The sequence below is a fragment of the Mycteria americana genome (assembly GCF_035582795.1).
Source record: "Mycteria americana isolate JAX WOST 10 ecotype Jacksonville Zoo and Gardens chromosome Z unlocalized genomic scaffold, USCA_MyAme_1.0 Scaffold_18, whole genome shotgun sequence".
Taxonomy (NCBI): Eukaryota; Metazoa; Chordata; class Aves; order Ciconiiformes; family Ciconiidae; genus Mycteria; species Mycteria americana.
The window spans coordinates 11,903,443-11,929,517 of NW_027445436.1; the positions used below are offsets into that span (position 1 = coordinate 11,903,443).

At 48.4% G+C, this 26,075-nt stretch overlaps 1 protein-coding gene across 1 annotated transcript; it reads right to left on the reverse strand.

Moving 5' to 3' along the window:
• Window positions 1-1,786: 1,786 nt before the first annotated feature.
• PSTPIP2 (proline-serine-threonine phosphatase interacting protein 2) lies at window positions 1,787-17,957 on the reverse strand. Its single transcript, XM_075488780.1, has 15 exons — window positions 17,886-17,957; window positions 17,397-17,512; window positions 15,113-15,190; window positions 14,133-14,167; window positions 12,952-13,058; window positions 12,178-12,240; window positions 11,621-11,719; window positions 8,212-8,257; window positions 7,740-7,819; window positions 6,064-6,162; window positions 5,447-5,543; window positions 5,066-5,147; window positions 3,943-3,977; window positions 3,352-3,409; window positions 1,787-3,154 (listed from the first exon to the last, which is right to left on the reverse strand). Exons 1-11 carry the CDS (start codon window positions 17,955-17,957, stop codon window positions 5,508-5,510), a joined length of 831 nt encoding a protein of 276 aa, XP_075344895.1. The 3' UTR covers window positions 1,787-3,154; window positions 3,352-3,409; window positions 3,943-3,977; window positions 5,066-5,147; window positions 5,447-5,507.
• Between the last annotated feature and the right edge of the window lie 8,118 nt (window positions 17,958-26,075).

Sequence of the window (26,075 nt, forward strand, 5' to 3'; positions counted from 1 at the left end):
GCTCCCCTATAAGGACCTGCGGGGATGCCAGGCTGATGCTAGAGGGAATGTGGGGTGAGAAGCCAAGCCCCTACTATTGAGGATGGGGAGTGTGAGGTCTCTTCTACCGGTGCTGTAGCAGGACCTGGAAGTGCCATTGGAGCGGGGCAGCTCACTCCGGGGGGCCAGGCACCACTACCCCTTCTGATCCCTACCCTGGCGCCCAGCCGTCCCCAAGGAGCTGTGGCTGGAACCAAGTCCAAGCCCCACTGGGAGAAGTGACTTCTCCCAGTCCTCAGACAGACAAGCCCCCACAGAGCTCAGGCCCACCTTGCAGAAGACATTGTAGTTGAGGAGTTAATGATCTTGAACAGGCAATGTCCACTCTGTTGGACCTTGTACTTAGGGATTGAGAAGCCCATATGTTATTAACATAATCTGTAATTTATAATATCGGTGGGAAAGGTAAACTGTACGTGGGTCAAGGCAGGGATACATTCATCCTGACCAGGAGCCCATTGCACGTCCAGGAGCCAGTGATCCCCTCAGCAGGCACAGGGCTGTGCTGTGCTGCACAAGCCCCTTGGCTGCAGGATGAGCTCAGCCAGCTCATGATAACAGGGGGCCTGCGGGCAGCTCCTGCCTGGTACTGGCCCTTACGCCACCTGCCTGTATCTGGAAATGCAGCAAGAAGTTCTCGTGTGAACTTCCTTTATGAATAGAGCTGTTTTCTTGTGATAATTTATGTATTAGCTTGCAGGACCAAAAAGGGAGAGCTCCGTCCAACTCTGCCCAAAGGCAGGGTGCCCAGCATCTAAAGGGATATAAGATTTACTTGCTATCTGTATTCCTCCTCTTATTCTGTCTTATTAAAGCAGTTGTTTTATTAAGGCATTTGTTGTCTCTCTCTCCCTAGGGGGCACCCTGGGGAGGGAAGGCAGGAGCTGTGCAGCTGGTTTATCAGGGTCTGTACAGAAGCCAGGCACTTCTATAGGGGTCTGGGAGGAGGCCAAACCCCTCTATAGACATCTGTGAGGAAGCCCAGCCTCACTCTAAGGGCCCAGGAGGAGGTTAGGCTCCTCCACAGGGGCCTGGGAGGAGGCCAAAGTCTTCTGCACCACCAGGCAAGGGAAGATGCTGAAGATAAAAAGCCATTTCAGCGCTCATGGGCACACAGGCTTGCTTCCCAGTAGCTCCATGTCTGGACACTCCTCTTCCAAGCCAGGGTTTGCTTGGCTTTAGGTCTATTCAAACAGTTCGTGTATTCAGAACCAGCACCCCTATTTTGGAATTACTTCTGTGCATTTAGTGAATGTGCAAGCCAAGTTTCAGCCTCATTGGGGACCTCTGCATCCAGAAAAGCCTAACATCATCTATTGTGCTCAGTCAGCTGAAAAATCCCAATAAAGAAACCATGCAATGTATTGTAGAGTAGATACTCTTCCAGGGGAAACAGTCCTACATGGTCTGCAGTTCATGGCTAATCACAAGTACTTGTTCTCATGCCTGCCTTCCTTGGCGAGTTCTCTCCCACAACTGTCTTGGTACTGAGCAAGTACTGAAATAAAGGCTGAGCAAGGATATGCTCTTGTAGGCTTCCTTCCAGGAGAGGCAACTCACACCACCCAAAACATCCTAGGGTGCTTTGAAGGTTTACCAGCCCCAGCCCTGACAGAAAGTGAACGTGACAACCTTTAAAAAAAAAAAAAACAAAACAAACAAACATACATATCCAGCACATGAGTGTCAAAACTTATTTTTAAAATATGTATTTAAAGAACTAGGACTACAGCAGGCTCCTTCAGAAGAATATTTGTACACTTGCTCTTTCAGAAATAAAATAGGACAACTGATTCCTTGACATGCACTTTGCACAGTTCATTATAATGCAGCAGGACAGATGTTAAAGCTCATCGTGATCTTCTCCGTGCAAGGAAATACAGTAAAAGCCCTGGGGACCAGTGGGCTTAGGCACACACTGAAGTCATGCAGATTCAACTTGAAGATCATACAACTAGCAACTCCTGTTGCTCTGATGTTAGTCACCTGGCACCAGGTTTAGACAGCTAAATTGTGTGCTGGTCCCCATGTCCTGCATCCCCGTGTTCAGTGTCGTAAGGCACTGAGGAGCTGTTAAGCAACACTGCACACAGGGACTTCAGAGAGACCAGCAGCCCTGAGGCATGTGAGCTTCTGAATCAAAGCCATAATCATATATATGCTAACAAAAAGGGCGTGAACTTTGAGGAGACCTGGTCAGGAAACAAGTTTCACGGCTCCAGGCCAACGGTTTGTTTCCAGTGGTGCATAGCCAGAATGAGTCCAAGTTCAGGGATTCCCAGAAGTTAATCAAATGGGGGTCTCCAGAGCCTACCAGGGACAAGCTATACCATGAGCCTAAAAAACTTCAATCCCCTCATTGGAGAGGCGGTTGGAAGAGCTGACCAACTTCCTTCAGATCCTTAACAACGCTGTAGGGTGCAGGACTTCCCAGCAGGTTTGTGGTGGCACAGCCTCTCACTAGGTAGCTGCGCTGTGGACTGCTGCATCAGGCAAGATGCAAATCAGCTTCCAGTATCAGCGCTTAAGCCTGGACCACATCTACAGCTAAGCCAGACCCATGGTCTCCTCCATGGTTGGTGCTCCTTTAAGTAAGCTCCCTGAGAGACATGACCGAAATTAAATCTAAATTAAAAGTTTAATCACCATTAATGAAAGACTTTAGAAACAGGAAAAAGTGAAACCTGAGATCTGAGTGGGATATGTATGCCCTGAACACAAGCCAGCATGCCCAAAGCATCGCAACGCTCCTCTCAGCACATATGACTTCTCTAGTTATCTGGAGCGTGGGAAGCTCCAGCCTCTCCCAGATGGCTGCACTTTAGAAGAAATTCAAATCAAAAACTTCTTCCGACACAGAAGATCGTCCTGTGTCCGGGTCCATTGCTTATATTCCTTTTCTTCCCGAGTGTGAAGATGGGATATCCGTCCAAGGAGTTTGCTGATCAAAGGCACAGATTTTTAGTAGGCACTTTCTGAATGCACAAATAATTATCAGAGTCCTCAAATACTTTCTTAAAACGGAGAAGCACTTCAGCTCTGTGTGGCTGGGAATAACTGGAAACACCACCTCTGCCACACTGGCCAGACCAACAGTGTCTTCTGCCTGGAGAACCTACAGAACACGATTGACAGCATCTAAACCACAGCTCCAGCTCAGACAGGTGATGGGAGGGCTGACATGATCATCACTCCCAGTTGGTCACCACAAAATGTCATCCCTTAACCGGTGGCCTTTCTTTCTCCACTGTCCCTCCTCTGTGTAGCTGCATCTCATATTAAATCCTTTCTTCATCAAATGTGAGTACTTACTGTGGCTATTAGTGATGTATCAAGCTGTAGCCATCAACTGTGGCGTAATCAGGCTCACCTGAAACACAGAGCACAAAAAAATTAGGTCTGCTCATGAGAAGTGCTCATTACGAGACTTTACACAGGACAGAAACACCATGCACCAGCCACCTGTGTTAAAGGGATGGGAGGTAGGGGGGAATGAGACTCAAAGAAATTACTTGATTTGCCCAAGAGCCAAAGCAGGACCTCATTTTACTGAGTCCTGCTGCAGTATCCCATCACTAAAGTGGCACTGGGAATGATACAGATCGTGCTGCTGAAGCAGAGAAGGGTCCAAACTGCAGAGACAGGTGGGATCCCAAGCTTAGACATCCTTAAGCTTCAGAAATGCCTACACGCAGGGCTTTGATCAGAACTTCTTCTGGGTGAAACCTTGCCTCCAAAGTCAGCGCCCAACTTCCCAGCATCTTTCAGTGGGGACCGGACTTACAGCAGGAGCTTCACCTAAAGCAATCCCTTTAGAGAGCTAAAGCTCATGATCTGATGGGGAAGAGCAAGAGCAGAGAGTTCCTCTGTGGGGCCAGAAACCCCATAAAGCAAGTAACTCACCTGGTGCGCTGGTCGGGGTGGGTAGAGGTCCCCTCCTGCACATAAGGAAACAGAACTGAGGATCTGCGTGGCTATGGGACTCCCATTGCCCTGGCTCTGCGCTCTCCAACTGCCTTTCCAGAGCTGGTGGGAGGGCAAGAGGTTTGGCCAGCCTGGGCTTTATGGAGACCTGGTACCAAGGCATGTCATGGTGGGCTCACCACCAACAGCCTGCTTGGCAAACACAGGAAATGAAGTTGATACAGTGGGTGAGAGGAAAAAGTAACCAAAAAGCACTAAGTTGGGGAAACATTCACAAGTGGGCCTCAGAGCATGCCTTTTTGCATGCCTTTGCCCAGAATGAGACATCAGGAAGCCATAATTGGTGGTGACTCCTCTCCTGACAGGACAGCCAAAGTGGCACACTCATCTTTAGCAAGAGTCTTTGGCCCTGAATCCTCATCTTCCCCCTGGCAGAAGCATCCTTCACCCTGTCCTCCCTGCCCACCTTCTGTCCCAGAAGAGTGAATTCAGCTCTGAATTCACCCAGAGGAGTGAATTCAGCTCTGAAACAGCTCTGCTGTTCCTCCCTCTACCCACACATGCTTTTAACTGATCCATCTCTCCTCAGATAGACAGACCACAGAGAACCATGCAGGGAAGCCCAGAAGGTTTCATTTTGGTATCAAAGGCTGCTCTAAAAGGGAGCTCAGATTGTTCCCAGAGAGAGCAAGACATGCAACTGCCTTGCTTTTCTGCTGTCCAAGTACCACAGCTGCTCACCTCAATGCAAAGGACTTCTGGAAGAGGCTTGGCACAAGAAAAAATGAGCACACCCTCACCACAAGCACTTTCAGAATAATATTCCCACCCATGAGAAGGGAGAAATGACCCCAAAAGGGGGAGCAAAAACCTATGACTGGGCTTGAGGGGGTCCTTGAAGAGCTTATAATAGGCAGCACATTGGCATAACTCTTGCTGTGGAGAGTGATGGACTACATCGCACGGGAAATATTTTCCTCTAATACTCCCAAATCAAGCCTCCAACAGACTGAAAGCAACAAAATATGCCTTTTGGGGGGGGGGGGGGGGGGAGAGCATCATTTGCAATAGCAATTGCAATTGTACATGTTATGTCCCTTACCTTGATATGGGTACAGGAACCGGACTTCTCACAGGAGTTGCATTTCTCTGTGTATTATAGTAGTTTTCATAAACAACAGGAGCTAGGAAAAGTTAACAATAGTAAAGTACAGACCTTTTATAAGCATAAGCTACTTGTCAACACCAACATTCAGCTGCTAAGTCTTTCCTCTCTCAGGAAATTAAAAGTTACAGAAAGGGGAGATTATCTTCAGGGGCTGGTGATAAGAGGCAGAGACTAGTGCTGCATGCCAGTGAATGAAAGGAGGGATGTTGCAAAATCAATGTTTTTTGCATCCAAACTGATGCTGATCAGAGCAGCAGCTCCATGAGGAGTACAAGGAAGTCACCACTACTTTGTGAGATTGTACTGAGCTTTTACCTGGGGCCAAACTTCCAGTTTTGTGTAAATTTACAAAGAAATCAATATCCTTCTCAATGCTTCACATTTCTAAACTCTTGTGGATTTCCTCATATTTCTGCAAAAGGGAAATAAAAAGCATTTCTATACATCAGGTCAAAAAACAAGAGGGTTTTTTCCAATTGTTTATCACACATGGGGTGAAAGCCCAATGCTCACCCAGGACACAAGCTTCAATGGTAGGGGAATCACAGAATCATAGAATGATTTGGGTTGGAAGGGATCTTTAAAGGTCATCTAGTCCAACCCCCCTGCAATGAGCAGGGACATCTTCAACTAGATCAGGTTGCTCAGAGCCCCATCCAACCTGACCTTGAATGTTTCCAGGGATGGGGCATCTACCACCTCTCTGGGCAACCTGTTCCAGTGTTTCACCACCCTCAAAAAACATGGGAATCCCAGAGGCAACCTCATCTGCAAGAGCTCTGGCCAGAACCTTCTGGCTGCACACTCATGCTGGTGTCTGGTGGCCAATCAAAGGCCACAGCCCAACTCTGACATAACACAGCTCAGTGCACAGGAAAGCAAATTGGGCTTTGCTTTCCAAACAGAAAAATGAAGATTTTCATTTGATGTACCTCATCATTCTGGATGCAGTCCTGGGAGAGCTGGTTGACATGAAGCCAGAGGGCGTTGCGGAAGTAGTTGATCCGCTCGCACTCCTGAGTCTCAAAGAACTGTAACGACACAGACAAAACAGCCCTAACATCTTTAAAATGAGAGCAAATCTCTTTTATCCTGAATGTTTCTCATCCCCAAGTGCCACTACAAAGATGACTGTCCTCAGTGAGATGCAGGTGGTGGTGGTCTCCTGCAGGAAACATGGAAACCATGAGTCCTCCAGCTCATCCAGAGGAGAAATCATCCCTCTATGCAACCAGGTATTTCAAAGATGAGTGTTAAGCTCGGGAAGGTCTGCAGGACCAATGTGGAAGGGGTCACCCGGCACACCGCTCTCTCTGGGGAGACCAAGCTAGCTTCTAAAGGCAGTGCATGTTCCCTAGGCACCCCATGGTCCTGCAGTCCCAGCTTACTTCCCTCCCACAGGTATGGAGAGCAATAAAAAAGCACTGGGGATGTATGAAAACAGAGGTGCATTGACTGGCTGCTCTTCTCCCTCTTTCCTGCCTAGCCCTTTCCCATGCAGATTTAAACCCAAGTCTTTTGAAATCTGCTGTCTGGTATACCTCAATTTCACATGCTTTTACTCATTTCCATGAAAGATAACCTTTCATCCCAAGTGTACATATGCACTTGTTATCAGTTATGACCTTTGCAACACACCAAGGGGAAAACCTCCATGTGATCCATCTGCGGAACTGAAACTACTGCTTCCCACACCCCACCATCAGAGAGGCTTTTGGAGACCCCAGACACCAAAAGCACACCAGCACTGAGACACCAACACACACCACACAAAACAGACAGCAAATTCCATTTCAAAAGGAAAAAGTAAATTAGAGGCCTGAGGAGAAAAAGCTTGGGAAGGGATTGGTGTGGCTGGGGATGGGAAGACCTTTTGCAAGCTTGCAGCAGACCTGGGATAAAACACGGATCTCTGCAGTCCCTGTCCATCCCTCAGTCACAGATCACAGGCGGCTGCAAGACACAGGTCAGCAGCAGAGCAGCTACATGGTCCTCTCGCCACCAGCTCTGGACTTCCCCAGCACATGCTAGAAATCCTTTCTAAACCACTTCGCTATGAGACAGTCTGCGTTAGGCTGATACAACCACTCGGAGGGGTTCCCACACTACCACGTGCACCAGGCGAAGGGCTCCTGGTGCATGGGGATGGCTTCACCCAGCCTGCATCCCCAACCTGCCACCTGCCTCTGCTGCAAAGTAATTTAAAGTCTTTCAGAGTTTCAGAGTCTGCTGGGGGGTGTTGCAGCTATAGCACATATTGGCCTTGAGTCGCCAGGTGTGCAGAGGTGACCATGACTGTGACTGTTCAAGATGATGGCCACACCGAACTTGCAGACAGGCAATAAGCAAAAATGTCACTACTTAGTGCATTGACTCTGTCAATTTTAAAAGGTGGTGGAAGAAAAAAAATAAAAATAAAAAAGGAGTGGAAACCTCGAAGTAGTGGGACATTGAATCCAGAAGCCAAGTGTGACAGACGCAGGGTTAGCTGCAACACCTGCCAGAGGAATACAGAGAAGGCAAATCTGCACTATCCCTGACCCCCGCAGCAAGGAGATGGACATCCAGAGGACCATGCTGCCACATGAAGGCATTTTGGGGCATTTACCTCGCAAGCTTTGATGTGCTCTTTCTGCCATTCTTCCCGGATCTTCTCCAGTGTGGTAACGCTCTGCTGGTAACTCCTATCTGCGAAAGAAATCACATTGTCATCTGATTAACATTAATTAAAAAAACCCCTTCGCTAGAAGGTAATATGTGAAGCCTGAAATGGCTGGGACATCAGGGAGAAAGCAGCAGTAATGCGTGAGCTCGGCTGTGGGTGGGCACTGCAAGGGGACGCAGAGCTGCACAGCAAGGCGGAGGGTCCTGCCACAGGGAAATGGTGGGAGCAGCCTTGGTGGAGCCATGCAGGCTTCTCCAGGGCAGGTGCCCACCTCTAGTGTCTTGGGCACGTGTTTCTGAGGAGCTGTGCCTGACCCAAGAGCTAGAGCTCGCCCAAGAGCCATGCCACAGCTTCACAACCCCCTGCCCCGGGAAATGCTCCCCTCGCTCTCCAAACGCTGCATTTCCATGCTCACCAGAGTCCTCCAGAGCTGATTTTGTCTGAGCCAGCTTCAGGAACAGCTGCCAAAAATGGGAGAGAGAAGAAAGGTAGAGGAGAGCCCTGGTGCATCACCGACGGCACTGCAGCCCAACCAGGTGTGCTGGTTTTGGCTGGGATAGAGTTAATTTTCTTTATAGTAGCTAGTATGGAGCTATGTTTGGGATTTGTGCTGAAAACAGTGTTGATAACACACTGATGTTTTAGTTGTTGCTGCACTAGTCAAGGACTTTTCAGCTTCCCATGCTCTGCCAGGTGCAGAAGAAGTTGGGAGGGAACACAGCCAAGATAGTTGATCCAAACTGACCAAAGGGCTATTCCATACCATATGACATCATGCTCAGTATATAAAGCTGGGGGAAGAAGAAGGAAGGGGGGACATTTGGAGTGATGGCATTTGTCTTCCCAAGTAACCATTACGCGTGATGGAGCCCTGCTTTCCTGGAGATGGCTGAACACCTGCCTGCCCATGGGAAGCAGTGAATGAATTCCTTGTTTTGCTTTGCTTGCATGCGCGGCTTTTGCTTTACTTATTAAACTGTTCTTATCTCAACCCTCGAGTTTTCTTACTTTTGCTCTTCCAATTCTCTCCCCCATCCCTCTGTGGGGGGAGTGAGCGAGCGGCTGTGTGGTGCTTAGTTGCCGGCTGGGGCTAAACCACGACAGTCCTTTTTTGGCGCCCAATGTGGGGCTCGAAGGGTTCGAGATAATGACAGATTTGATTGGAATGTGCTAGGTCGAATTTATAGCTGTTATTGCTGTTAAACTATTAATCAGCAGGCTTCTGTGCTTGCCATGGGGCTTGCTTGCCTTACTGTATATTAGAGTCTAGGGCTCGTTAGTGGCTGCTTTTTGCTTTCACTGCTTGCCGTGCTGCTGTACTGCTTATCATCTTAGGCTGCTGTGCCTGGGAACATTTTGATAACAGCAATGGCCATGTGCCTGGGCTGGCAGATGGCCAGGGCATCGCTGCTGTTTCTGTGCTGCTGTACTGGACAGGCTGGAACTCCAGTGTGAACTCGAGTCAAAGGGACTGTGACCTGTGGATGAATCCATGTGGGAGCAGGACACCCCGAAGCGTCTGTGCCCATGGATTAGCCCATGCCAGAGCAGCGTATATCTTGAAACGTCTGTGGCCATGGTTATGTCTGTGCCACAGCAGGTATACCTCTGAAGGGATTGTGGCCCAAGGATAAGTCCACGCTGGAGAAGGTGCACCTCGAAGCATCTGTGGCTGTGGATGAAGTCCATGTTGGAGCAAGTTTACTTCTGAAGGGACTACATTCTGTGGATAAGTCCAAGCTGGAGCATAGGCAAGGGGAGGAGTTCATTGCAATGTTAAACCCGATGGTCTGGTCCAAAGGGACCAGGGGTGGAGACTGTAATGGAAATACCTTTAAATGGTTGTATCCCGGGATTTGAGTTGCATGTTGTGGGAATTACTATAGCAGGAACCCCTTGTTGCTAGCCAGGCTAGGAGCAAGGGGAGGAGTTCATTGCAATGTTAAACCCTTGTGCCAGGATATCCTGGCACAAAGGGACCAGGGGTGGAGATTGTAATGCAAATACCTTTAAATTGGTGTAACTCATGATTTGAGTTGCATGTTATAGGAATTACTACAGCTGGAACCACCTGAACAAATGGAGGAGAAGCCTTACAAGAAGCAGTGCAAGTGCAGCAGTGACCTGACCTGAGCTGGCTTTGGTGCCCAATAACTCCAAGCAACACACCACCTCTCCTGGCCTGAATAACAACCATAACAGATGGAGCCCAAAGTCATGGACTAAATGAACTCAGTGGACATTTTGTGGACATTTATGGACATTTTACAGGGATGGTCCATAGACTAAGGGAATGATATGTGTGTATTATATCAAAGGATGGGAAGGGTGATGGTGGGTAATGAGAATGTATTGGATAGTGTGAGACCTGAGCATGACGTAAATGGTATGGAATAAGGGGTGGAGAATGTGCTGGTTTTGGCTGGGATAGAGTTAATTTTCTTTATAGTGGCTGGTATGGGGCTATGTTTTGGATTTGTGCTGAAAACAGTGTTGATAATTGTGGCGGTGTGCTCCCCCCCCCCTGCTCCCTGCACAAGCAGTAACCATCAGTGGGAGTCATCCCGATAGCTGCATCCAGCTTATGCTGGACCTTGAGGACGAATAGCAACAAAGTAGCCAAGGGCTGCCTGAAGCAGGGATCTAAACCTCTTGCTGATATGCAAATATGACCATAAGTCAATCATCTTACTCCTTAAATAGTGGACAGCCCAGGGCCCTTTGAGCTCTCCTGCACGGCAGCGGGCTGCACGCCAGGATCTCCCCTTGAGCAGGGACGCCTCTCAAGGTTACTCCTCGAGGTTGAGAGATTCCTTGCCGCAACAGATCCTCAGTAAGTGACTAATAGCATGCTAAACTTTGAAATCTTAGCTAAGTGATATAAAGGATTGATTGCGCACATATATAATCCTTTAGACATAAACCGTTGACCAAGTCTGGGACTAGGACTGGATCTAGCCGCACCTAGACTCCTCTCTGAGAAGGAGTTTAGAAAGCAAGGGGATCTTTTTCCGAACCTCATGACTCAACGGGAGGGTCTCCCTGACAGTTTTGTCTGACCCTGTCCTCTATGCAGTAAATAATCAAGTGCACCTCGCCATCGAATCTTGTTAAAACACTGTCGCATTGAACTTTGTTAACTCCCTATTCTGTATCAATAAACTATATTTTTACTTTTCTCTAACAAGTGAAGTGCACGCTCACTCCATCCGCGACAATAATAGAGAGATGTTTTAGTTGTTGCTGCACTGGTCAAGGACTTTTCAGCTTCCCATGCTCTGCCAGGTGCAGAAGAAGTTGGGAGGGGACACAGCCAGGATAGTTGATCCAAACTGACCAAAGGGCTATTCCATACCATATGACGTCATGCTCAGTATATAAAGCTGGGGAAGAAGAAGGAAGGGGGGACATTCGGAGTGATGGCATTTGTCTTCCCAAGTAACCGTTACGTGTGATGGAGCCCTGCTTTCCTGGAGATGGCTGAACACCTGCCTGCCCATGGGAAGTAGTGAAGGAATTCCTTGCTTTGCTTTGCTTGCGTGCACGGCTTTTGCTTTCCCTATTAAACTGTCTTTATCTCAACCCACGAGTGTTCTCACTTTTACTCTTCTGATTCTCTCCCCCATCCCACTGTGGGGGGAGTGAGCGAGCAGCTGTGTGGTGCTCACTTGCTGGCTGGGGTTAAACCACGACACCAGGGAACATCATCAGCCCTCCCATCTCACCCCAAAACCCAGAGCTGGGAGGAGAGCCATGGGGCAGGAGAGCTGCAAGAAGAGACACCCCTTTCTCCCCCTGCCCCACGGCCACCCCGCTCTCCATACCTTCTCCTGCTGCTTCTGCGTCACCAGGTTTGCGTTGCGGTGCACAGCCTGTTCCGCCTCGTCCTTATCCCTGCAGCACTGCTCGTAGAGCCGCTTGGCCTAGAAGAGCCACCAAATGCAGCAGGAGTATGTCAGCAAGCAATGAGATGCAAATACAGCTCACGCAGGAGGCTTTGGAGGAAAGCACAGCCCACAGGTGAAGAGGTGGGCACAGGCTGCCAGCAGAGCAGGGGACGGCACACAAGGTCCCAGATGCCCTAATGCCTGGGCAAAACCGACCTCACAAGGCAAGCTGCTCTTCATTTGGGATGAAAAGCTCATGGCAACTAAGTCCATGACATCTAAATCACTCGTATCCAACCCGGCAAGGCTACCACCGGCCATGTCCCTGGCGTACTCTTCAGTTTTTCTGAGCACACCCTGCATACTGCTCGTGCAGACACAATGTAGAGAGTTGCAGCAGAGGAGGAAGACCCTCGCATTTAAGTCTGCCCCAGTGCTGTGCATGTTAGCAGCATTAACCCATATGGCAAGAAACAGTAGCACGTTTGCTTTACCTCCATGGTCTTCTTGTACTGCAAATTCCTGTTTTTGTGAATCGCCTCCATTATCAGCTCTATCTGTGAAGACAACAGACCCAGAGTCAGCACGTCACTGACCATCAAAGCTCCAGGATGGGCTACATGGCTTAGGAAAGGAAGAGGAATGGACCAGACTGAGATGGGTTTAAGGACCTTCATCCACCCAAAGCATCTTCACAAAACCCATCTTTTATGCTTCTATCTATCTAAGCCTCCACTTGTGTATGCAAAGGAGCTCTACAAATGAAATCCTAGCAATATATAGTACTGTATGATCTCCATAGGGTCTGGCAAAATTGGGAAGCCCACTCCCCTCTGCTAGGTCCAAACCAGCCCCTGGTTCTAGCAGTTTTCCCTCATTTTCCAGACAAAGGAATATCAAGTCAGAAGAAGTTAAAAGGCTTACCAATTTTAGCAGACCCTATGGAGATCATACAGCACTATATATATGTTTTAAAAACATTCCTGGTTGAGGCTGGCATCCCTGGAGCTGAGTCCCTGCTATAGCTGGCCCCAAAAGGCACCCAAAGGAGAAGACGCAGCAGTGAGAAGAAGGAAGTCGCAGATTGCCGCACAGTTCACCAACACGGTTGCAACATGTAGGAAGGAGCTCAGGACTTCCTGGCAGCAGCAGGCACCGGGAACACGGAGGGGGCTGGGGCACGGCAGGAGACACCAGCCAGGAGCAGCCCATTGCTGGGGCAGGATCAACACCCTGCGGCGAAGGCGTGTGCTCCCATGGTGCCTGACCTTTTTCTGATGCAGTTTTTGCTTTTCCCTGAAGTCCTCCATTTTCTTTGCTTCCTCCCAAAGGGTTTGCGCCAGCTGGATGTGACCTTGCCCCACATTGTCTATCTCTGCAAAGAAAAAAATTAAATATATAAATATATATATTCCTAAGATTCTGTTGCTCAATTCAACTGCTGTAGCTGACATCAAACTGACCCAGAGACCCCACATCATGCATCCCCTTGCAGAAACACATAAAAGCAGCAGCACTTTTGAAGCAGCCTCCAAGCAGTGTCTGCCTATGTAAGGAGCTATTCAGGATCAGTCCTGCTGGGGCCTGCCCTTCAGTTTAAGAAAACTCATATCAAGAGAAGTTATTCAAACAAGCACAGTCACATCTCCCCCTCATCCAGATGAATTCAGGCATGTTTCAACACATCACACCCTGAAACGGCTGTCTGGGGCACAGAAAAACTAATGCTAAAAAAATCTCAGGCTCATCTTGCTGAAAGTGAGCAGCCATACCACGAAACACCACCCCAGCAAGCTTATCAAGGGAGCTAAGCCAAACTGTAGCTCACGATTCAGCCCCCAGAGCTGTTTCAAACCCACAGCTATTAATAGTCAGCTGCTGCGAGGGCAGAGCCTCGTCAGGGAGGTCCTCCAAGGTACAGGGCAGCAGACAAACCTGGCTGGGGTGGAAGGTGGACTCAGCACAGGATAGCAGAGCACTAGCCCTCAGGGTAGGGATGCTGGCTGCCTGTACCCTGGCAGGCTGTGACACGTGGCAATGAAGGGACAATATAAGGTGGCCAAAGCATCATCTTTTAGATGCTCCAATTACTGCTTATGTGTGAAGAGGGCAAGGCGAGCCAGTCCAACAAACTCCAGCTGAGCTTCCCATGCACAGCTTCTGATGTACAACGCAAGCACGACCTCTGAGCTGCAGCCAGCCCTGAAAGCCCAAGAGATCCCCAAAGGGACACCCCGTGGGTCTCCTCTCCTACCTGTGCCCTAGAGCGCTCCATCCCAAACCCCACACGCTGGAATGAGCCTGGCCAGGAGGACAGCCTATACCTGGCCCAAGCATCGCACTGTTTTGGAGGTTTCTCTGCTATTTTCTTCCCAAGCAGTTGCCTGCAGGCTTTAGCGCTGCCAAGTGTCCTGACAAACTTGTGTTTGTCAGAAGAAGAATTACTTACGTTGCTTGAAAACATCCAGGGATCTCTTCAGCGTGCTGAAAAACAGGCAGAGCATTAAAAAGAGTGGGAAAGCATGGCCAGGTGCAGGCATCAGCAGAGCACCTCTCCCAAACCAGACAGCAAGTCCCTCACTCGACACCAGCCAAAGCAGCTCGAAGCAGGTTTATTTACCCTCTTTACACCTCCAGCTTTTTCCCTCTCAGCAAGTATAACACAGCTCACTTGGTTTGAGATCTACTTTACATCTTTCTGAACACTGGATGCTCTTAAAAATCCCAGCTTTCATGGCAAATGTTTCAGGCAACCTCCTAAAAGTATCATTTGGGACATATGAACACCTTCTACATGGTGCATTGGCCAGTGGTTGGAAATGCAGGGAACTTTTCTCCCTGTTAATATTGTACAATAAAGATTTCAGAAACATTTTATGTGACACCTCAATATAAAACTGTAAATAAATGATCAGAGAATATCAGACCAGGCATGTATAAAGTACAGAAACAAAGCAGGAAGCAGAAAGTGCCAAGGGTCACTGGGGAAATGGAGACCCACTCATGGAGCCAACCGCAGCAGCCACAGCACCCCTGCGGGGTGGTAATACGCTGGGCTTTGAAGATTTGCATGGTTTGAGTCAAGGAAGTACCTGTACTTCCTTCTGGCCACAAAAACAGTCAGGAGCAGACCCAAGGTCTCATGATCCTCAGCCCTCTGCTGAACCGCCAGCCCATGTCTCGCCTGAGCGTCCACGATGCTTTGGTTAGTCTACAGCTGGTGGAAACTTGGTGGAGTCCAACTCATTTATTGGCAAAGGCCAATCCAACTGCACTGTTCATTCACAAGACCAAATTCAGATCATCTTCTGGTAGTGTCCCAATCACATTTCAACACTGTTTTGTCTCTCTCAGCCTCCTTCTTTCTCCTTCATTGCTCCAAGTAAGGACATCCATAAAAGCAAAACACACACAGGACTGTGAACTTACTTCAGCTCCGTCTGCCCGCAGGGCTTCTTCTTCAACAAGTTAATGAGCTCTTTGCTGTATTTTTCTTCTATAGTTGCCCTGTTGAGGAAAGAGAGAAATGAGAGGAAGTTCTCATTTCAGAAACTGATACTTGTTTGCAGCAGAGGCCAAGACCCACTCTTAACACCCTCCCTATCTTCTGACCTGCTGCAAATGAACTGTGGACAGTTGGCTGAAGGAAGACTGTTGTTTGCAGTTACCCAACAGCCTTTTTAGTGAAAACACTTTGTTTTGCTGTGTCTGTGGTCCCGATGCGTTGCTCTCCCCATGGCCAATGGGTGCAAGGACCACCTCCGCAGGAGATGGAGGACTAAGCAGCCAGTGCAGCTGGTGGCTAGATGCAGTCAGGTGAGTCACCTGAGTAGTTTTTAGCTCAGTTTCCTATGGGAACAAGGCTTGTGCAATCACACATTTTCTGCATCTCGGCCATCAGTGTCTGTCGGTCCATCCACACAAAGTACTTTTGAATCAGATTTGGCTGATTTAAACCAAATGTGACAGAAGGGAGTAGGCACCTCAAAGACCACTCAGCCACCATACATGCACCCCAAAGCTCATCTGGGCCATTTCAGCTCTTCAGGACTTTTAAAAATGAGGCAATAGGTACTCTCTCCTGCCTGCCTCTGGTCCTTAGGGAGAACACCTGAAGAAGAGGCCACATCTTGTGAGGTAACATAAATAACACCTTTGAGAGATTGTATTGTCCTTCTCTCTTGGAAGAAAGAGGTGGGGAAAAAGAAAGCCTATGTGTTGCAGTCGAAGAACAACCAGCTTTCTGCAGTTGCTTTGAAATCTGTACAGACAACCAGGGCTGGACTTGCTTGGTCAAATGTAGATATCTCCATCTGGGCAAGCTGCCCTAGCTGTCTGCAGCCAGTGGAAAGAAACAAGTACTGCTAGAGGCTTGCACTAGAAGGTCTACTGGATAAAATAAATAGCTTCCTAAAATGCCTGTATCTCTAACGCAGATGCTTATGTTGTTGATTTCTAGAGTTTGGCAGTGGGGTTCACCTAACTTAACTCTTTAAAAACTCCAAAAGCTTGTAGGGAAATGGAAAAAATAAATATTATAAATTGATTTTTTTCCTTATCTAACAATATTCCCGTGAATTTCCTTTTGAGACAAAGCATCAAATCGAACAGGCATGTTCTTCATGTTTGAGACCATGTAACAGCTGTGCTGTACATGGAGAACTGGGCTATGTTCAGAGAGGGGTGCCAGTAGCGAGTCCAGGTCCAGCCTCTAATCTCCTCCTGGCTAGACACGTCAGCAGGAACCTTCAATAGCAAAGAGGAATGGGGCACAGGGTGTGGAGAAGGCTTTTTGCACTCTCTCCATTGTCACAGATGAGTGGGACATGGTTCTCGGTTCAGCGGATGGTTCCTCGGGCAGCTGGAAAGCCCAAATTTTCCTGGAATATGGGATTACAGCCTAGACAGATGTAGGTGCATTATGCACTTTTAACTGCAGGTTCTCCTCATCTTCATCCCTATTACATTTGTTCCAGGCTGTTTTGTACCAAGTCTTTTATTCAGAGGTTTGTTTTCTCCAGTTCTCAATACCAAAATTACATTAATTCAGGGTTGTTCTACAACGCTCTTCATATTTAGCCATTGCTAACCAGGTGAACCATAAAGTCAAAATACATGACCAGACCATCTCAGTTGTGCCTTTGTAGCCACAGAACCTCTACTTAGGCCATATCCTCTGATTAATAAACGCACTATCTAATGCTACTACTTCTTTTTAACATAAAATCTGTGGGTTATCCATAATGTACAAAGACAAATTCAGGACAAAGCCGTGCCTCTCCTATACCAAGGTCTTCACCTGATCTTCTGCAAGGTGAACTTCATGGGAGAGCGTGTGGCCTGAGCAGGCCACCAACAACTGCAAACACATCAGTACAGATGTCTGGCAACATGTAAGACTGAATTATTAAACTGCTCCTGATTCCTCTTTCTTTTTAACAGACAGTTCAAAATGTGAGCATCAAGCCCTGGGCACCATCGCTGCCTCGCAGCTGAGGATTCCTGGGCATGGACTTCATACCACAGCACCAGCCATGCAAGGAAAGGACAGTGTAAGAAAACAAGTTCCTCATCAGTCAACAATCAAAGGTGTTTTAACATAGCGGACAGTTAAACGCAACAGAAACCAAACTGGGAATACAAGGAGTAGAAGTAGTGCCACCGCCTCACTTCCCAGGTTCAACCCAACCCATTTTCAGAGGCAACTCCGTACCTTTCCTTCAAAATGTCTTCAAACTCTTTGCAGTTCTTCCTGCCATCATTCAGATGTTGAATGATGCTGTCATAGCCAACTGTGCTTGTCAGATCTGTACTCTGAGAACACAAGAACTGTCGGAGTGGGAGACAGACCCGGAGTAACGATGAATCTCAATATGAGTATGGTCGTTCTTGTTTATTCAGATTACTTGACAGGTTTATATAGAAGCTAAGCAAAGCACGCGCTAACAGCGACTATTCCATTGGATAACTATACTTGTCCACGCGCTTAAAACAATTATATGATTGGTACAAAGTTGCCGTTCACGCACTGTTCACAAAGGGGGGTTTATCAGCATTTTCCCAGACTTAGTCCCGCTTATCTTGTTTTACCAAGTACTCCTTCTGCTGTTCTCAAGGGAATTTTACCTTGATCTCTGGCTCCCAGGCCCCATCAAAGGCTGGATTGCTCACATCAATCAAGTCGTGTCCTTTTTCACTTAACCATTCTTCCACAAAGAACAGGAGCCACGTCCCCGTCAGTGCAGTCCACAGCCACTGCCACCTCCAGCGACATTTGCACAAGCGATGGCTCAGCTGGGAGCAAGTGTGCAAGTGCCTCTTTATGAAATAAGATCTTTTTCTTTTAGGGGTGGGAGAGGCTCCAGAATAAGAACAATGGTGGCAATTTGGGACAAGGCGCTTCCATGACTTTCAGAAAACAGAAGAGCTCAGTCCTACCACATCCTATTGCTCCCCCTGGCCTAAGCACAGCTGGCCCCATGGCACATGGCATCTCCTCCTAGGAGCTTAGCTGTCAGCTCTAACTTAATGAAATCAAATGCTAAAAACCCTCCAAGTCTCTAGATACAGCCTGTCTTACTACTGCTCCTCCCAGTTTCTGCAGACATGGAGATGGATCTTGGTTAGCGTTGACTTGCACTATTCTGGGTATCACCCTCACATCTGGCTGTAGGAACCTACACCTGGGCTGGAGGTGAATTTAGCAGACCTTTCTGCATGGGATTGGCTCAGCTATGGGCTTCCCTTGCTGCCTCCACAGCAATGTATGGATGCACCCAATGACTGCTGCTGCAACAGCCTTTTCTTTGGCCTTGAGAAAAGCAACCCTGTCCCACTTGCATCAATTCAAAACACCACTGCAAAGATCATTTCCCTAAGTATCAGGTCCTCCCCCACCACTGCTGTATACCCTCCAACACATCACACAGGGCTAGCTTCTTCACTCCCCAGAAAACAGCCATGGAGAGGTCCTGCCTCCACCACCCATGGGGCCAAGTCCCATCTTCCAACCCAGGGCTCTCAGCCCCGCAGTGCCACTCACAGTTCCCATAGACTTCTGAAGGATCAGTGCTTTCCTTTGAATTACTTCTTAAAAACATATATTGTACTAATGCTTATTAAAAAAAAAAAAAAAGATACATGCAGCAATGATGTAGGTGGGCTAGGATGAAGGTTGACTAACTCTACCCCATTCTTTCCTCACTCTACCCCATTCTTTCCTCATACCCATGCCTGGAAGCACCTTAGGACAAAAAAAGGATTTTTGCCCTATGACTGTTGAGGATTTACCACCCTGGAGACCTGGGCCAAGAGCAGGGCTCCTAAGTGCTATGATAATACAAAGAGATGCTCTGACCATGAGCTCTCCTTCACTGGAAGAAGACTGAAGCAGATGCAGGGAGCTGAGCAGAAGGTGCTACCTGTCATCTTCTGCAAAGAGGACCAGTTGGTGTTGCATAGAACAGCATGTATGGGAGCAAAAAATACAGGGAAAGAGGCTGCAGAAAGGAAGTAATGGTAGGAGCAGATATGAAACTCAGGGAAAGGAAGCAAAAGCCACAAACAGTTATTAAGAAGCTTGAAAAGGAATAACGGCAGGATGGAGAGATTCAGGAAATGGTTCAAAGCTAGGATGAGAGTACGCAGAGAACTGGCGTGAAAGTGTGGGCAGCAGAAGGGGGAATTTCTCGGGAGTTCATACCTGGTGCAAGAAATGAGGAGGAACAGGGCTGGTATTTGTGATAAATGAAGGATTTAATTATATGGACTTCCCTAAGGAGTCAAGGACTTGAATGTCAGTGGCCAGAAAGCAAGAAGTGAAGCGGAGATCTGGTGGAGTGGGACCTGCAGGAAATCCCCGGGTATCCCAGATCAGCTTTGCTCCGTCTGTGGCATGCACGGGAAGAGAGAACTGTGGAGCAGGACCTAAGCAGAAACCAATACAGTTTCTGTTTCTTTACAAAGCACGAACGTCCCTCTAAAATGGGCTTATTACTGATAAACCCACAACCAGTTCTCAGTTTGCATCATGTCTTTGCTAATTGGTCTGTTAAAAAGGAAACACGCTTGCACTGAAGTCAGTCTTCATGACAGTTGCAAAACACAGGAACATCCTAACTTGACTTCCTATCCCCAATTTCAAAGGAAATAAAATGGATGCAGAGAACAACTGTCGGTTGCTGCAAGCCCGGGCAGGACGGAGCAGTCAGACCCACATCGCTGCGTGTCAGGGGGCACCTGAAGGCTCCTGCATCCTGCTCTACTGCCTAGGACACTTGGGCTCACTGCGCCAGGCAGAAGTGCCAGGGGAAAAATTGGGACCATCCATCAAAAATGTGCACTAAGCTCTTTATTTTATCACTCTTCCTCCTACCAGTAGAAGGATTTAATTCCAGCACATATGTATTCCCTAAGCACCCAAGGCTGGACCAGACCTCACAGTACAAGGTGTTATACAAAACATGGGAGGTAACAGAAACAGTGGAGGTTTCCAAAAGAGCTGCTTCCAGGCAGGAGCAGCTACTGGCCCAGAAGGAGCTAGGCAGGGTTGTATGCCATGAAACCGGCCTTCGCAGCACCCTTCTGGGCAGATGTTAGCACGGAAAGAATAAAAAGGACCAGCGTGACTGCTCATGGGACGTCCCAAAGGCAGGGCTGGCAGGGAGCAATGAAAGAGGAAGGGCAACACGGCGAGCACAGAGCCATGGGCACAGAGGACAAGATTTAAAGACATAATAAACTAAGCCAAAGACAGGTATGGAAGATGGGGAGTTGCACCAAGCCCTCCCCAACCAGAGGGATGCGGGAGGACAAGCATCTCTTCTCCCACCCTGCAGCATGCAGCTGTCCTGGTCCTCCCCACTGGGCAGAGCTCTGAGCCCACGTGCTATTTAGAGGACAGCCCATGGAGACTACAAACAGATGATTTCAAGGTGACAAAGCAGCAGCTGATGTTTCCCGAACCCGCAGGGCTCAGCAGGACGTGCCCCCCTTCCTGATCTGCTGCCCGGGTTTGCACCATCCTCCCAATGGACTCGATGAGGAGAAGGAATTTGTATGCTTGTTGTGATGTTTTGGGTTTTGTTTGCACTTTTAGCCAAAAGAGGGGCTAAAACACTCGAGTGGTGATCTGAAATCACGTTATGACCTTGTGTGAGTCACAGCTGAAAGGAAAGCTGCTGAGCTTGACATTTCCATCTTCTACCCCACTTTACATGGAAAACCCCCTCCAGACATACACCCTACGAAGCCAATGACATGAGAGAATCATAGAATTGTTTAGGTTGGAAAAGACCCTTAACATCATTGACTCCAGCTGTTAACCTAGCACTGCCAAGTCCACCACTAAACCATGTCCCTAAGCACCACATCTAGACGTCTTTTAAATACTTCCAGGGATGGTGACTCAACCACTTCCCTGGGCAGCCTGTTCCAATGCTTGATGACCCTTTCGGTGAAGAAATTTTTCAAAATATCCAATCTAAACCTCCTCTGGCACACCTTGAGGCCATTTCCTCTCGTCCTATCACTTGTTACCTGGGAGAAGAGATCGACACCCACCTCTCTACAACCTCCTTTCAGGTAGTTGTAGAGAGCAATAAGGTCTCCCCTCAGCCTCCTTTTCTCCAGGCTAAACAACCCCAGTTCCCTCAGAAACTCCTCATAAGACTTCTGCTCTAGACCCTTCACCAGCTTCGTTGCCCTTCTCTGGACACACTCCAGCAACTCAATGTCTCTCTTGTAGTGGGGGGCCCAAAAGTGAACACAGTATTCGAGGTGCGGCCTCACCAGTGCTGAGTACAGGGGCACGATCACTTCCCTAGTCCTGCTAGCCACACTATTCCTGATACAAGCCAGGATGCTCTTGACCTTCTTGGCCACCTGGGCACACTGCTGGCTCATATTCAGGTGGCTGTCAACTAACACCCCCAGGTCCTTTTCTGCCTGGCAGCTTTCCAGCCACTCTTCCCCAAGCCTGTAGCGTTGCATGGGGTTGTTGTGACCCGAGTGCAGGACCCGGCACTTAGCCTTGTTGAACCTCATACAATTGGCCTCGGCCCATCGATCCAGCCTGTCCAGATCCCTCTGTAGAGCCTTCCTACCCTCAAGGAGTCTGTCCCAACCTTCCCAAAAATGAAAGGTTTGGGGCACTGCACTGCTCATGAACCATCGCTTGAAAGATCTTTATTTAGGCAGAGCTCTGTCGTGGTTTAGCCCCAGACGGCAGACAAGCACCACGCAGCCGCTCGCTCACTTCCCCCCCCCCGGTGGGATGGGGGAGAGAATCGGAAAAGCAAAAGTAAGAAAACTCGTGGGTTGAGATAAGAACAGTTTAATAATTGGAACAAAATAATAGTAATAATAATAATGAATTATAATGAGAGGGAAAAAAAACAACGAGAGAGAGAGAGAGAGAGGAACAAAACCCAAGGGAGGGGAAAAAAAGGAAAAAAATATATTAAAAAAAATACAACCGCTCACCACCCGCCAACCGACGCCCAGCCAGTCCCCGAGCAGTGATCGCTACCCCCCGGCCAACTCCCCCCAGTTTATATACTGGGCATGACATCATATGGTATGGAATAGCCCTTTGGTCAGTTTGGATCAACTATCCTGGCTGTGCCCCCTCCCATTTCTTGGGCACCTGGCAGAGCATGGGGAGCTGAAGGGGGGGGGAAAGTCCTTGACCAATGTAAACACCGCTTAGCGACAGCCAAAACATCAGCGTGTTATCAATATTATTCTTATACTAAAATCCAAAGCACAGCACTATACCAGCTACTAGGAAGAAAATTAACTCTATCCCAGTCGAAACCAGGACAGCTCTTAGTATCTCTCCTCAGCCTTACCTGCTCAGAGAAACACAGCATAAGCTGGATGTCTGTTTTAGTAGTCAGAAACACCGTGCAACAATAAATGGCTGTGCTATTCCTGCTCGCAGTCAGTACAGCCTCAAAATCACTCAGGGTCCTGCAGAGGTTGCTGAGACCAAGAAAAATGCTTGTGCTAGTGCCTGTAGAGCGCAGGGTGAGGAGAGCAGTAGATGCTGCAAGAGGTGCAGTTCCTCCCCATCCCATAACCAGGTGGGTACAACAGGACAGACAAAACTCATCGCAGGGAGGAAGAGGACTCGCTGCAAATTCACCCACCTGAGAATGGCATCCTGCGAAAAGCAGCTTTTTGATGAATCATTTTCCATTTGAAGTTTCCTCCCTCCTGTGCCAACACATCTACCCTGCTCATCCCAGAGACACAGAAAGCAATGGACCATCCCACCTCGATGCAATTACTTCTTCCTACAAACCCCACCTTGCTCCTTTCAAACGACGACCTGAGGATTTCATGACGCTGCCAATAAACTCCACCAAGCCAGTCCCTATTTAGAGAAGGACAAGCAGGGCTAAGGGGAAGTGAAACGGCCCAGCCAGCATCACGTCATGAGTCAGCAGCTGGGGAATGAACCCAGGAGCCCGGGGCTGGCAGCCCCCCGTCCCCCAACAGTGGGGATGCAGAAAAAGGAGTCTATCCCCGGCCAGCCTCTCGAGGCTAAAAAAAATCATGGCAGTGAAGAAGAAATACAGCTAGTCACAGCTCTGACAAAATACCATCCATAACCTGTGGTAGCAGGTTCCTTTGCAGACACCAGCGCTCCCTTGCTCTGCAGTGTTGGGCAAAGCATTTCTTTTCCCCCACGCTTCATTTCTGCCTGTCGTGGTTTAACCCCAGCTGGCAACTAAGCACCACACAGCTGCTCGCTCACTCCCCCCCAGTGGGATGGGGGAGAGAATCAGAAGAGTAAAAGTGAGAACACTCATGGGTTGAGATAAAGACAGTTTAATATGGAAAGCAAAAGCCACGCACGCAAGCAAAGCAAAACAGGGAATTCATTCACTACTTCCCATGGGCAGGCAGGTGTTCAGCCATCTCCAGGAAAGCAGGGCTCCATCACGCGTAACGGTTACTTGGGAAGACAAACCCCATCACTCCAAATGTCCCCCCCTTCCTTCTTCTTCCCCAGCTTTATATGCTGAGCATGATGTCATATGGTATGGAATAGCCCTTTGGTCAGTTGGGGTCAGCTGTCCCAGCTGTGTCCCCTCCCAACTCCTTGTGCACCTCCAGCCTACTCACTGGTGGGGTGGGGTGAGAAGCAGGAAAGGCCTTGACTCTGTGTAAGCACTGCTCAGCAATAATGAAAACATTCCTGTATTATCAACACTGTTTTCAGCACAAATCCAGAACATAGCCCCATACTAGCTACTATGAAGAAAATGAACTCTATCCCAGCCAAAACCAGCACACTGCCATTGCAAAAAGAGATGCAATAGCTCTTTCCTATGTGTTGGGGGGGGGGAATAAGTGTTTTCAGACACTTTGCCGCATGCTTTGTTAGAAAATTAAATATGCCAGTGCAGCTTTTACTGCAGATGACTTGCCTGAGCCATGGATTGTTTTAGCAGCATCACTTTTTCTTGGCATGAAAAATAAATATTTGGGAGTGCCTAAAAGATTTAGATACCTAAGTCTTATTTTCTAAAATCGCTTGATCAGACCAACCTTAGCGAGAGTCAGCAGGTCTCAGTCTTCAGCATTATTTGCTTATTTTTTGAATGTTTTACCAAATGCTTCTTTTTAATGCACTCTGGAACACGCTGCAGAGAGCAGAGCTATTACTTTTGTCTCATTAAAAGCAAAGTGACTGAGAATCCACTCTCCAAGTTGCAAGCTGTTAGCCAATAGATCAGACTTAAAGTGTGTTTTAGCATTATCATAATTTCTATTTTTCCTACATAGTTTCACAGGTGCCTAAAAGGACCGAATGATGAGACCCAAAGCTTTGCTGTTGGGTTACCCAAAATACTCTGCAAGAACAGTCTTAGGGAGAACCAAGCACGTACCAAGAAAATTATTAAAGTGAAAGAAGAGACCTCACATAGTGAAAGAAGAACAGCAAGTTGCAAAAACAAATGAAAACAAAACCCCACACTTGCTCAACTCATGGCAATCACTACAGGCAGGGCAAGAGAAAACAAACATGATCTTTGGTGTGTTTTTATTTTTGCACAGCTCTTGCAGGCAGCTGCAGGCAGCACAGGCTGCAGGAGGGAGCGTCACATGAGCAGGGGCATTCTGGGCAATGCTGGTTTAAGGTCCTCCCTGCCCTCACGTGCAGCTTTGGGCATCTGTGGACTTCGGCCCCTGGGTGAGCAGGAGCTGCGGTAGGATGCAAAAGAGCAAACCGCTTTATTTAAGGGAATTTATCATCTTGTGCTGAGACCTAAGAGCACAAGCAAACTCAAATGCAGAGAGCAAACTCACAATGTGCTTTCCCGATGTAGCACATCATGAGCATCACGCCATGAACTTCAGCAGGGACCAGGTTCCAGTGCAGGAAAAGACAGACACATGCACCCCACCAAAGAAACCAGAACTGCCAGGGTTTAAAGCTAAATCAGTTTCCAGATGAGGCTTGAGGCACAGCCCCACCACCCTGGCAGAGCAAGGGGGGGCTGCAGCTTATCCCCACAAAGAAATTGGGCAGTTGCCATTCACGACCAACCGTGTTTCAAAGCTGGAAGATGCAATACCAAAAACGGCTCAGCTTTTGGGGGGTTTGGTTATTTTTTAGACTTTGTCCCATCAATTGGAGTATCCCTCCCCTGGAGCCCTCCCAAAGTCTCCCCTTTCCCATCAGGCTGTCCTGACCACTACAAAATCACTTGCTTTGGCTAAGAAGAGTTCTCCTTCCCTTTTTGGCTTAAGCAAAGTAATTTAAGAGGAAAAAATGCAGGAGGAAGTTTGCACTCTCTCACAGCATTTAACAGCAAACCAAAGCCAGACAAGCAGCCCTCTGCACCTCGTCTAAATTTGTTTTTTTCTGCCCATCTCTCGTCCGTTTCCCCCCCCCCCGCCCTTGCAGCTGATGCACAGTCACCAGTACATGGTGTGGAGACTGTTTGGGGTGGTACCTGCCTTTTCCATGGGCCAAACAACCACAGCAGGGCCTCGATCTCTCCACTGAGCCACATCCATCACGCTCCCATCCAACCTCTGCCCCAGCTGCCTGCCCCAGGCATGTCAGTCAGGGGGGAGTTGAAGCACACAGGCTTTGGAAAGGAAAAAGCCAAGCAAAATACCTGGCAACACCAATAGTTTTGGGCTCAGCAAGAGGATTATTCAGTAAATAGACGTGTTTGCTATATAAGGGACCGGGCAGGCATGAGTGCCCCATGCAACATCCCGGCTCCTCCTCGCCTTCGGGGCTTGGGGCAGCTCCTGCCCTGGTATTTTCTCCCACTGAGCCCCCTCCTCCAGGTTCCTCAAAAAGCACCACACCGCAGCAGGAGAGGAACAAACTGGGCAGTGCTAGCCAAAGCCAGCCCCATGGCGA

What these genes read in the sequence shown, in the direction of transcription:
- PSTPIP2 (XM_075488780.1), bottom strand. Translation starts at nt 17,957, where the DNA reads ATGTCGCTGGAGGTGGCAGTGGCTGTGGACTGCACTGACGGGGACGTG. An exon ending in GAAGACATTTTGAAGGAAAG is followed by an intron (nt 15,191 to 17,396) that starts GTACGGAGTTGC and finishes TTTCCTCAACAG; the next exon opens with GGCAACTATAGAAGAAAAAT. An exon ending in AGTACAAGAAGACCATGGAG is followed by an intron (nt 11,720 to 12,177) that starts GTAAAGCAAACG and finishes TGGCTCTTCTAG; the next exon opens with GCCAAGCGGCTCTACGAGCA.